Source organism: Ischnura elegans, chromosome 5 (assembly GCF_921293095.1).
Source record: "Ischnura elegans chromosome 5, ioIscEleg1.1, whole genome shotgun sequence".
In the NCBI taxonomy this organism is placed as follows: Eukaryota; Metazoa; Arthropoda; class Insecta; order Odonata; family Coenagrionidae; genus Ischnura; species Ischnura elegans.
Genome location: NC_060250.1, coordinates 87,001,091 through 87,015,452, shown reverse-complemented (window position 1 = coordinate 87,015,452; position 14,362 = coordinate 87,001,091). Strand labels below are relative to the sequence as shown.

General features: G+C 38.6%; 1 protein-coding gene across 1 annotated transcript in view; it reads right to left on the bottom strand.

Annotated features, from left to right (window-relative positions):
- The window catches only part of LOC124159199, a 224,783-nt gene that overhangs the window by 202,649 nt on the left and 7,772 nt on the right, over positions 1-14,362 (bottom strand). Inside the window, exon 2 of the mRNA XM_046534846.1 lies at positions 4,918-5,126. Within this exon, the coding sequence (XP_046390802.1) occupies positions 4,918-5,095 (178 nt within the window). The 5' untranslated portion in view covers positions 5,096-5,126. The remainder of the gene's footprint in view (positions 1-4,917; positions 5,127-14,362) is intronic.

Below are 14,362 nucleotides of genomic sequence, written 5' to 3'. Positions count from 1 at the left end.
TTTCGAATCAAAACTTATTTTCGATAATATTTTTGATTGTGGTTTATATAGAAGTTTGTACTTTCTTCAAAACTGCCTTAACTGTATTTCACAAAATTCGAAAACTAAGTATATTCCAAATATTTTCAATGCATGATATTCTGACCAGATGTTGACAAAAGCGGTGTTCAATTCTTTCCTCCTCGAGGCGAGATTCACTCGTTCATATTTCACAGTTCTATGACACGACCGATAGTAAAAATAGCCTATAGGCCAATGAAGTAGTCTCAGTGATTTTTATCGGAGAATAGGCACTTTTAAGCTTCCCCGAACCCTAAAACGCCCAATTATTGATCCTTGTTCCTTTTTTGGGAAAGCCTTGAAAATTTTTGATCAAATGGATAACGAAGGGTCGAGCGAAAGTTCCCGGAACTGCCCTTATAATGGAAAAAATTACCACAAACTGCTGACCAGAGGATTTTGACCGTCCGAAAGGGACAGCAGCAACATAATTAATCTTTTTCCGTTTCCACTAGGAAATTAAAAAAAAAATCTGATACAAAAAGTCATTCCCCCTTTTCGGAATAGATCATACGTATAACCTAATTTCAATTGAATCTAAGCGATAAATACTGCTCCTTCGGTTTTCATTCCATTCAGGCAATTAATTTGCCTAATTAAATAGATCGATGAGCTCTTAGACACTTGAGAATCTAAAAAAAAAAACATAATTTCACCGCGAATGAAATGAATGAAGCGATACAGATCCCATATTCATCTTTTTCGAATACAATACCGTCATATTGATCTGTCCTCTAAGAGTATTGGTTCGTACTAAATTAAGTGACATTCGGGCCGTAGCGAATTCTGGAAGGGGCTCAAACCCCGAAAAATTTCCGAGGTGGGGTCTTATCTCTACTCGCTCCAAATGAACCCAAAAATTCAATCCTAATTTCTTCCTACCTACCTATAATGTGACACCAAATACGCAAAATGAAAAATAACTCGACTGCATCCAACCCGTATTAATTATCCTTAACGGAGTTATTGCTTGCCATAATGTATTATATGAAAATAAAAACATAGAGTGCTAATGAAAGGCGCGCTAATTTACTACAAAGGAACAGTTGTCGAAATTCCGATGAGAAAATGACAACATTTTTTCCTGCCGTGATCACTGGTTATAACGGTTTCCAACGAGCCACCACTGATGACTTTCCGGCATACATTTAACCAGTAATCACAGCAGTGTGTGATAACCCGCAGATAGAACAACGTGGATGGTGGGCGCCCTTAGCATAGGAAAGTCCCGTAACAATTGTATTTAGAACCGTTAGCACCCGGGCACGAGGAATTTCACGGCACGGCCTGAGGAATGACACAGCCATAGCGTATGAAGACGGCTCGCCAAAGATGAACAAAAGGAGACCTAGGGACACATTTACAGCCACACCTTATTAAATATACATTTAGCTCATTTGGATGTTTTGTAGCCATGCCGTATCTCACTCGCCGCATTGCGGGGAGTGCCCAAAAGTGAATGCCAGAGTAAAACGCTTGGTATGAGTCCGCCGGAGGCTAATTTTGGGCAAAACACTCGCAAAGTTCTGCCTGCTTATACAAAGGGATAGTTTCACTCAGAGAGAACTTTTCCTCACTTGCGTTTCGAGGAATGAAATTTTAGAGTGTTTGTAGACCCCATCCAGAGAATGGTCAAAATGGCGGGCCCCGTCGGTGGGTAAGATTAAATAGCGTCCCTTGCAGGAGGAACCGCTTCCTGTTTTCACCATCGCCGGTGAAAACGATGTTAAACCCGGCCATTGCGCTTTACTTTTAACAGCATGCTTTGCCGAATACCACTCCAGAACTTTGTTCAACGCTCATTTTATTATGCATAAATTAAGATAAAAATCTAGACAAGCACAATAACAGACTAATTTTACGTAAATATTGGGAGTCTCAACTCTCACTCAGGGTTTTAATCCAAGCAGTTAACAAGAATTTTTCATATCGCTGTTATCATCGCTGTCAAAGTACTCCCTTGTGGAAGTTTCTACCAAAAATTAATGCGTCTATTCTAACCCTTTTTAAAGCACTATTAAGACGAATAGTACCACCCTAAGCTATGGTAAATGCATGATAAGTGATATAAGGAGGATAATACATGAAACAGTGAATTCATTACTACCCCATTGAAGTGAATTTTATTTATAACTTATGGCAACAGGAGGCCCATATTAATAAATATTGATAAATATTCTACTAACCAAATCAACAGTGAATTTGATACCTCTTTAACGGATCGGACAAAATTTCGCATTGCGTTTTAGACAAAAAAGCATGAACAATTTTGCATGAAAATAGAGTATTACTGATATTTCCTCTTTGCTCTCAAATCAACATTAAGGAGAATTTTACATCACGTATGATAGTAAATTAGCAATTTTAAGACTCATTGTAATAGTGCATTAACCTGAAAATCTTTTCACTCGTTCACGCGCGGCAACTATTGGACAAAAGTAACGTCAACTCCTGAACCAATGCTTAAAGATTTAAATGCTTAAAGAGCGGAATTCCGAAAGAGAGCGATGGAGGCAAGGTTTGTGAGAAAAATTGGGACGAGTGGCACAACAGTATTCAAGTGTAGCGAAAGGGACTGATATATAACGCCGGAAAAGGTTTGTGACACAAACTATCGATATAAACCGCCTTCAAAGCAGAATGTATAATGGCCATTTGAGTCGGTGTGAAGGTGGTCGGACGTATTGAGTCGGCTTATGTTGAATCAATTGCTGTGACTCCGCTGTTGAAAAGGCACAACCAATTTTCAAAATTAAACTTACCCGGCTTATGAAGAGATACATAATTCAGTTTCCAATAGATCGAGTCGTTAACCTTTTTCCTTGCACTACGCACGCTATTTGCGGAACATTTCGAATTGAACATTGAAACTGTTGTAACAAGACTAAAAATAAAAATACACCACAAGTTAAAACGGGCGGAAATTTGAACTCAATATATAATAGTTTAAATTTGTTCATGACTCACGATTCAGTTATCTGATTTTGGTTAATTTTAAGGTGAACAAAAGTAGTGTACAGAAAAGTGTAGGCACAAGCGATAGCAAAAACAGCAACGTAACAAGCGAGGGAAAACAAACATTATCGAGCTAAATTCTCAGCATTACGATTTTTCCTTAGGTTCCAAATTAAATACCACACTGTCGAATTTTATTTATTCCATTTCATCAGAACTGACACGTTCCACCGATAGCAGCTCATACCGCCAATGGGTTGACTCACAAAAAACTGGCGAGTTCCTATGGATATTAAAACGATTTTACGGCGAGATAACAGATTAGAGTGCATGAAAAGGATCTATTCAGAGCCTTCTCAATGAGCTACAAATTTAAATGCTATATATTCGTTCCTAAAAATCTAGGATATAAAGCCCATAATCGAATATAGTTTATTTTATTGTCACAAAATTAACGTGATCACCTGAAAGACAAAAATTGCTTCTTGTCTCGCTACAAAGATTATATTTCTAAGATTATTACCTAGATTATTTGTAAGATCAGCCATCGTTAAAAAATCAATAAAGCTAAACCGTAGTGTCACAACAGAAGAAAATAACAATTTTATCGACAGGAGCAACCTATCAAAGGTCTTTCATACCGAGGAAAGTTCAGGCGGGACAAGGATGTCACGTGAGCTCAGGGATATTCTTTTTGATCTAAGCTACATGCGAAGAATCCAAAACTTACTTTTACCAACGTCCTAAATCTGCGAAAGAGACCCAAATGAGAAGCAAATACATCCTTAAATTACTTCTAAGGCAGCCATGGGGAAGGATTACCTTCGACAATGGGTCGCCGTATTTTTTATGTATAAAATGAATCCATTACTATCCCATTTCCGTATCTTTCATTTAAAATACATGGCTCGTACCCATGAGTTGTAAACAAAGAACACTGAAATAAAGGGTTTAAATATACGTAAATACAAAATTCCAGATATAATTATGAATATTCTACTCCGTCGATCGAATCTAACACTTTACACATAAATAGGAAGACTTTTGTATTACGTACGCCATGGGATGGTAAATCATCATTTCAAAGACTCATTGTATCAGGGCATTCATCTGAATATCTTTTCATTCGTTAAATAATGGCGAAAATTGGATTAAAATCATGCTTTATCCGGAATTAATGAGTTTACGTTAATAGCAGCGGAATACCGAAGAAGAGAAAGAGATATGGAAATTTTCATAGAAAAATGTATGTGACAAATGACATATCACCAATATTAAGGTCGTATAAGGGACTGAAATAATAAGGCGGAAAAGGTCAGTAACAGAATGACCGAATATTTTCATTTCTTCGACTCTCCCTTTTCACAGCTTCTTTTATGTTACTATAGAAGTAGACTTTGGTGAGAAACCAATGTCACGTTATCTTGCCAAGCAAAGGATCAACAGCACAAATTGCTAATTCTCTTTCATTATGATGGAATAAAAGCTTGCTTTGCACCCTGAAATGTATACGGAGTAGAATCTCGAGTCGGTGGATTGAATTTTATAGCGTAGAGCGGACATTTTTTTCAGTAACGTAATTACACATTCCCTATCATGACCACATTTTTTCTTTATGTTGTTAGAAATTGTTTTCTTTCGGAATTTAACCTTATATAACCTTTCGAACACTTTTACCAAAGATTTTGGATACATTTCACGCAGTAAATTATGTAATCTATGTCCATGTTGACTAATGTGCAGCTCAGGAAGCAAAAATCCTCTAAAGATCATGTCCATTTTAATGGACGCCATGACTGAAAGGGTTAATATTACGTAATCATGCCGTTCCGCTGCAGAAGTAATGCCTGAATCAGCTTAATTTATGGCATGAGAGAGAGAGAGTTCCTTTGGGGCACTCACCGACATTCCCCTCGGTGGCGCAGCATCCCACGATGAGGGTGGCCGCGAGCAGGAGTCGGAAGTAAGCTGCCCACTTGGCGGGGGATGAGGCGGCGCGGCGCCACCTGTTGTCGGACCCCGCGAGGAGTTGCCTCGAGGCCCCAGTCGCGGGCTCCCCTCCTCCGCCCCCCGGATCCATCCGGAGACGGTGGTCGGTGGTCTGCGATGGGCTGTACCGCGACCAATCGCAATCAAGCAAGCGAGTCCCGGACATGCAGGAAGAGAGGGAGACGGAAGAAAAGAAAACACCGATCAGCTCCAGGGAATACGATTGAAACCGTGAAACGTATCAGACTTCGGATCGGAAACCCGAGGCCTGGGCAATAGTTTCAAGCGGGTACCGAAAGAAACAAACAGGTAGGTAATGAATGTTATGAAATAATTAAAGACATGTTTTAGATCTTGAGTACAATATCTATTCTGAGTTCGCATTACTCCCCTTCCGTCTATCGTATTCCGACCTTTTTTTGGGTCCAATGTCTCGTCACTTATTTAATGTAATGATATCATTAAACAAACTGTTTATATCTTGAGTACAATGTTTATTCCGAGGACGAATTACTCCCTTTCCATCGGCCGTACTTTGATTTTTTTATGTCCAATTTCTCCAATACATTTTACTTAATCAGCTTTAAGTTGAAAAAGTGTTCCGTAGCACAGCACTCTTCCCTTCTCCTGAGGCCGTGGATGGATAACAAAAAATAGCACTAAATAATTTTAAAAAAACTTCCGCTAATGGGAGACTTAAAAGAGAGCTTTCGATTAAGGAAATTAAAAGTGTAGGTCAGGTTCGGCAACTCGCGATCCGAACGAGAAATAACATAAAAATAATACGATTCTTTGGGGAAATGAGGGGGTGATAGGTTACTTCACGAATTTTTGAGAAATATATCCTTAATAATGCCATTTTTTGCGTCACAGTCTCACACACACACTTAGAAATACCAACAGCTGGTAATACTCGTGGATAATGAAAGAAGTAGTTTCCAACGCTCTTTAAACTAATAACACCTTCCAAGAAACAAATTTAAAATAGTCTAACGGAGTATTAGGAAAATTCTGGTGGCAGGTACTTGTTATTAAAAATTTAGCTTCACAAAGAGTTAAAAGTGAGTTGAAGGGTTGATAAACACTTTTCCACATTTCTCAATTTGTGCTTTTTCACCGAGAGATAAGGAATATAAAGAAGAATATTACATGGCATTAGACTGGCAAAGATTTGATGAAATGCTCCAGATAAAAAAGGCGAAAATAGTATTCAAAGAATTTAAAGCACTAAATGATCATTTTCATCTTAATTTTAGGCTGCACGCACAAGTATTATCAAATTCACTCGTGGCTATAATTATCTATTAATTAAGTACATAAAAAATATAATGTTACAGAAAGGTTTCATGACAAATATTTTCTATCGCATGATTCCTGTTTTTTAGGTAAGGTAAGGTATGCTACCAATAAGAAAATATATAGCGTAAAAAATTACATTTCCCATGACAGTGCCGTTTTATCCTTTGAGAAAACTGTCACTTGTCATACGTTTAACTTTTAAATTAAATGCAAAAAATATTACTTAGTCCATTGATTTAGGTATTATTATGTATTCAATAGATTACCGAGACTAATTAAGAGGGACAATCAACGTGTGAATAAAATCAACAAATTTACCTAAGAAAAATCAAAAAGTTTGGTTTCGCTTCAAGAAAAAGAATATAGTTAGAAATAAAACATAAGTTCTCACGACATATGAATTGACGTTCTTGAGTGACAAACTTGATTTCTTGCCTTTAGAGTCATTGGAAATGAGCCTGTGACCTGCTCACCTCAATAAGCTTTTACTGAACAGTCTCATCAGAAGGGCACACTAAGTAGCGGACTATATTCCCTACTGAGCAGCATCAAGCTAATGAAACAAGGTCCCCTGGTCGTCCCCAGACGCGAGCAACTCGGGAGGAAGAATTACCTGATTTCACGGCTCACTTACAGTGTTCCTCAACTCCGTAGAGCTCGAGTTTCGCAGAGTGAAATTGCTAACCTAGGGTGGGGGAGCAACGCCACCTTTGAGATTGATCACCGCTGCCCACTCCTCTAACTAGCATTTCTAAAACAGGAAACCTTTAATCAGTGTAATCATCAGTCAACACGAACGGAAAACTTCGGATGAAAATATTATAGGTTAAATATAGGAAAATATTCTCTTAATATGTTGTCACATTTACATGCCTTTGACAGCTTGAAGATGGCTCTGTAGTTTACAATCACCTCTAAAAATGCAGACAACTTTTCCAATAAATAAAACTGTTAGGTCAGTGAGCAGTTGTAATTGTGAGTTGTAATGTAATTTATAGGTACCAATTATTTTCGCGTATTTTCTCTCTAAATCAAATTAGCAGGATTTGCGGCAAAATATTTTGATCGGTTGAATGAAAAAAATTAAACTGTTTTTGCTACAGAATTTGTATTAAAAACTGTCATGGTTTCGATGGTATCTTTTGGTCATCTTATGACGTTAATCGTCGAAACCATGGAAGTGTTTTAACATTAATTCTATGGAAAAACAAATTTTAATTTTTTTCATGCAACATATCAAAATATTTTTGCCTTAAATCCTAACCACCATTAACCATTCCCAAATATGCTCCATTAATGCTTACGTAAAACCTATAAAGCGGAGGCAAAGGATTAGCTACGAGCCTTCGTCACATCAACTGCTGCAAAACACAGCCCTGCCACGCCACTCAACGTAATGCGGTCGTATTCTAATAGCCCGGGTGGTAGTTCAACACAGACCTAAGTGGTGTACTTTCCGTGCTCTCCCCTTCTGCCTGTGACAGCCATCCATTCCCGCGGCGGGACCCCCCTTATTGCCCCCGAGGTTTTACGGCCAGCAACAGGTCTTCTCGACAATGGTCACGGAGAACCTCAAAGCAGATTGGTCCCAGCCCATTCGGAATCGATCTCAAAATTTTTCCCTAGGCAACGCATCAAACGGAGTGGGTCCCTATTCAATCCATTTGCATGTGCCTCGGATCAGGGATAAATCAGTCTAGCACGAGATCATTAGAAATTTTAACGCAAGGGAACGCCGTCACGTCAATGTCATCGTCATCCCGAGGTTTGAGCCCTTCATTGGAGCCAGTCATGTTTTGATACCAGATGAAGAGTAAGCCGTCAAAACCTTGAAATCGAGGTTTCCCCATAAATTGGAGTACTTTAGTGAATTTTGGGAATATTTTCACAAAATTCATTTCCACTTGGAATGATTATTTACCATTGCGATTGATCCATTTACGATTAACTCATTATCCCAGGCATTTAACATCATACCAATATATTCAGCGATCCGATGAGGCTTTCACGAAGAATATAAATGTATATGCGGCCTGGATCACAACTGAATGTTTATCCCACCATTTTGAAATGAGCTTAATCTTGAGCCATGCATACACACATTACACACCATATTTCATATCTTCCACAAAAGAGGTAACAACAGGTTCTGAAAAGTCATCGAGAGCCACAGTTATGAAATAAATCATAATCATCAGCAAATTATTCTGGTGCTTCGATCACTTTTCCACGCCACTACCCGACTATTTTCTTCAAATGTACCCCTTTCATCATAAATTGGCTAATGGATGTTGCATGTAGCATGAATAATTCCCGCAGATACGATGGGAAGATGAGTTTGGTTAATATAATCCACGAATTTTATGCCAATACATTTCATACAGTTGTGATTTTAGGGTGCTTTTAAGCGACTAAAATATAAGGACATCAAAATTCACAAATTTTTCCGTCTTATGTATTTTTAAATCTGTCATTCTCTTCGACGTCACATAAAATTTTCTATGCATCATAAAAATGTACACTTATTTCCGAAATTATTTGATTTTTCACCCGGTAACGTGGGGTACTGAGAACGTGCTCTAAAGAAATGGCTTATTCAGCTTATTTTAAAATAAACAGACGATTGTTTCACTTTTCTCACCAAGCACGAAAGAATTTGACGACATGGACAAAAGACCAATTACCACTTTCTGTCAATCATTAATCAAATTCAACTGAAAACCTTCTAGATTCCATGCTGGGTATACTAAACGCTATGCACAATCTAACTGAAGAAAGAGAACAATGGAAAAAATAAAGAATACACACTCATATAATTAGAAAAAATAAGAAAATCGCTCGAAAAAATCTATTCTGTCAGCCGGACATCGCTGGCAATCTGAATAAGAAATTTACTAAAAGCCCACCCGCAATTTCAGCATGATATCCACTCAGTAACGCCACCCAAGTTCTCATAACTGAGTTATCATCGGCGCCTCGGCTTCGTATGCGTGTCATGGCCACCATCTTATCTGCGAAACATAAGAAAACCTTTAACATGCAACATGCATTCGCAGAGCATGCCGAGCCTTAGTGAACGGTAAGTATGACGGATGAGGTTAAATCTGATTGTACGCTTGCCAACGATCACGATATTACGTCCACGTACAGCAGATTTTTCTCCACCATTTACGAGATCTTTCGCCCAAAAGTGCGTGCTTCAGAATGGTAAACAAAATCTCTGATTGTTCTCATCAATCCATATGCGAAAATATTTTCAACTGGTATTCACAAATTTCCTGGCATATATTAAAAAAATAAAATAAATTTCCTGGAAATACATAAAAATTGGGTGGCGATAAATATTTTCTACAATTAATTAACATAACTCAGCGATAGAGATATTTCACTAAAGTCCAATGTGCAATATCAGCATCTATTTTAACACTCCCGAATCATTAGAAAAATAATTCTTAATGTTTTAATTGGAATAATCACTAATTCTATACCGTATTTATTCCTTTGGAATAAGGGATAAAGTCTGAAGACAGAATGAGAACCAACGCCACTTTTCATAGTAAGTGAAAAAGACCATATTTGGTGGTAAAATTAACTCTTATCCTCAATTCTCCTCGAGAATTCGTTTTTCTTATCAATCAAATCGTAGAAAAACTTACACAAAATGACTTTTCCTCCTTTAACAATTAAATGGTGAAACATTAGACACATGCATAACGACTACAAGTTTTCGTTATATTCCTTAGACTTCAAAAGTTTAACATATTCGAATCGGCAAAAAACAGCTCTATCAAAGAATAATTTTTCCATGGGAATTTCCGATTACGTTTGTTGAGTTTCCCGAATAATTCGTTTAAGTAATTCCTGGAAATACTCTTAGTTCATAGATCATAGTATATTGCGTAATGATTGCCCCGTTTTTTTATAACTGGATGGGTAGGATCAGGATAATGCAATAATCAGGATATTCGGTAATATCATTTTTTAATACATAGCTCATATTTTATACCCAAATTATTCCTGGCGTTTACGCATATGAAGAAGCGATAAATCAAACAGAACCAACCTTGATATCATTTTAAAAATATCTCTTTAATTACATACGAGTCGAGTGCGACCATGTACAGTCCAATGTATTCGACAAATTATTCCACCGATCACGCGGAAAAAAATTACTCCGCCTCCGCAAAATCTACGCGGATCACCCCGCATAAAGCAAGCTCTTGATCTCGAAGCAGCACTCATCACACCCAGGGCGAGAAAAAGAAAGCTGACTCCGATCCGCTCCAAGAAAACGTTGGCTGACAAATACAGGCCCCGTGCATTTGACGAGCTCTGTGTGATGATGGGAATGAAATAAATGGATGGACGGGCATCCTTCAACTTGAAGCGAATCTCGAGTCCTAGACGTCGCCTCCTCATGGAGTCTAAGATCCTTCGCCCCATCCCACGCCATCTCGGGGGCTTCGCGGTTTGGGGAAAATGTTGACGCAAGGAAGGATGAATTGGGTCTCAAATGGGGTAGATGGGATGGGCTGGGGGGGGGGGAGGCGAGTCCGAGGAGGAGATGAGGCGAGGGGGCGAGGGGGCGTGGGGGTTGACCACCTCAGATCGAGAAGGGAAAGATCTTGAAGTGTTAGCTACATTTGGTGTAACGACTCAGTTTCTCGATACATATTTAGATTACACTACGAATTTAAGCCAAGGAGCTATACATGATGGCTCCGTTACCTCATCGTAAAATCTCACCTTCCCTGAAAACCTCAAATACTTAAATGCATCATTATTTACCTATTTATCTTTGAATACATGCGTCTATCCTTTCCGCTCGTGGAATTCTGTCACGATAAACTGTAAAATATGTTGGACTACGCACCTCTCCCGCCAAAGTTAAGTGGAAATCTACAGATCGTGAACGATTTTCTTAATATATTAATACAAAGGGTAACAACGCAGAGAGGTATTGTGGAATAGGTATGTAAGTAATGAACTTCTAAATAAGTGTGCCAATTTTCACACTTACTTAACCACTGCAGAAAAGTATTAAGGCAAATCACCCACATGGGCAGGGAATTAGACCAAGTTTCTACGATTTTATTGTAACAACCAACAACGCAACTTGAAAGTCCTTCCGTGACTTGGATTTTTATGGGGTGCAAAATTGGAAGACTGGGGTTCGTGACCCAATGAAGGTGAACAATTTTTTGCCTTGATAATCTTATTCTGGCGGGTTACTCTGTAGAAGCATTAACTTCCATTCTTGTGGTAGGTTACCTTGATGCCCCTTCCATTCATATAATTTGCTCTGATGATAGAATAATCGAACTCGACCACTAATTATACGAAAAAAAGGAATTAATTGATAATTTTGATCATCAGCAGAAATGGATTACATAATACTGCCAGTTGTCAGTGACTTCTCGATGTTCCAAGATGTTTTCTCGGATCGTGTCAGGGTGTCGATTTGGGCCGACGATTTTTGACCTCTTCCGTAACTGCGCATAGTTAGAATCAAAAACAATGAATCCTGAATGCACTAACATGCACCATAATGTGACATAATACATAATGTGCTCTTCCAACCATACGCTTCCTTCGCTGGTCTCAGTGGCCGTGAGGATATACCGTCCTCTCCTCGCTCACCTCGCCTATCGTGGTTTCGAGCACTGCCCGGGTAAATTGCCCTAAAACAAGGCATGGGTGTTTGCGACAATTGAGCATCGCTAAGTACCCCCTACGTCGTAAAAGGCTTCATACAGCTGTTTTCTAAACGATGGAAATATACACGATAAATAAAACTCTGAGTCACTCTTTACGCAATAGCGGAGCAAATGAGGATATAATAAGAAAACCCACTACGCTAATTTTTTCAAGGAAATTATTACGTTTAAAAAAGGGGTAAAGATAAATGAATCTTGAACAACAATATTTTGCAATAAAATTCCACAAAATTCTGCACGCATAATTGCGCGCCTTGCGAAACTATGCGATAAACGGTTTCACACAGAGTGCTACGCACAAATTTCGCTGGTAATACAAATGCCGTCCCTCGATACGGAAAATGCACCCCGCATGGTCCGTGAAGCGGACACGTACCTACATGGGAACGACGTGAGGGCGGAGATGAATTGGGAAGTGCACGAGAAAGATTCGGAGCTCGGGAGCACCAATGGGCGGTTCAAGTGTGGGTGTGAGTGGAGGGACTAGGGGGCAGGCCAAAGAGATGGCAGTCCACCGTCCCGATGGGAAAGCGTAAAATCCATCTTCCAGCGCGAAATTGCTTCCATATTAGGGAGCATGGCAAGAGGGGGCGGTGAGATGGTGGACCACATCAGGAGGAGACTAAAGGGAGGAATCCAACCAACTTCAAAGTGCCACCGAAAATGAGATCTGGAATTTTTGGCACCCCGGACGACCGGTCGTTACTTTCCCGCGGTTATCTCATGGCTCACTTCAGAGGACAACATTTATAAGTCTCTTGCCTCCGACGTTTTCCGGTAGAACCGAAAAAAAAAGAAGGCGATACATCCATGAATCTTATCGTAGCGTGAGAGAAAATTATAGATTCATCATAATCCTCAAAACATGTCCTATAAATGTAACATATTGGAGTTTATATCATAGGCATTGGGGTACCATAGTTCGTGATCAGCGTCGTGCCTATCTTCGAATCGGCAATAAAATGCATTGGTGATGTATTTTTCAATCCAGGATGATATTTTAAAGCCATGAAAATAGCATTGTAAGAGCTGATTTTAACACAATCAAGTAGAAAATTCCTGGTCCTATTCCCTTAAATTGGCACCTTGAAAATTACGGGAAACTAAAATTTTTATGGGTAGCATGTCAAGCGACTGTTAGTGTAAGGCTAAATATTGTTATAATTATTTTTCTCACACGAATCTGAAAGAAGATATATTTTGGCTAAAACTCTCCTCAGTTTCACATATTATAAAAAAATGTAGTTAAAACAAAAACCTCCATGAAGAATATACACAAAAAACAATAAAAATCAAGTGCTACACCACTTCTGACCTTTTAATATTTGAACCGTTTGATCTAAAAGAGAGAAAATACTGAAAAACCCATAGCTTGTCCGAGATGGAGATAATGAGTATTAGGTAGAGATAAGGGATAGGAGTCCATTAGGCAAAAGTAAAGAAGGTAAAGGAAGGACTTCCACGGTATTCTCTAAAGAGCTCATTTAATATTAGCGGAAATATAAAGTCGGGCAGAATATTTAAGACGGGGTACTTCAACATTGTTCAAACGGGTGGAGCTACAGGAAAGAGAGCGAAATTAGCAAAATGCCTTCCTTGTACAGACCGAGGGCTACCTTTTTTAATCTCTATCTTTATGCACAAAATTATGAATGCGTAAAACGTTAACCGCATATGGACCTCCCATAAAATTTCTTTTTGGATGAGAAATAAAATGGCAAAAGCAAATAAAAGCGCTTTTACGTGGGAGGTGGAGAGATAATTATCCCAAGTCTGAAAACTATTATCCAATTTACCAAGTCCTGTGACCCAAAACTAGATAATTTTCCGGCAGAGCTACATATCCTACTACCTTTCGAAATCCTTCCAGAATATTAGATCTGATAATCTTTAAAAATTATCAACTCCATTCTCTACCGCCTCAAGTTGCAACATCCGCTCCAATGGGGGAATGAAGTTAACATAAAATATAATTACTGAATTACTCTAACAGATCCCTTTTCAACATCCTTCAATTTTTAATAATGCTAATGCAAGGCCTACGCAGACTTTATGAATTGTTTAGCATTGTCTATAATCTTTATAATCATTTTTATTGGGATTCCTCCGCTCCGATGCTCCACTCGGGATACTCCGAAGACAGGTGTCAGCATGAGTTCCATGTACATATCCAACTGTTTGAGAAATTCTTTCTACTTCCACTCCCACAGCTACATTGAAAATAATTCCGTAATATTGTACCTACTTATTGTCCAATAAATGAGAGAGAGAAAAATATTCTGTTTATATAACTTACAAAAACACACATTGGAATTCAAGAAAAGATGTCACTACAAAGCTAA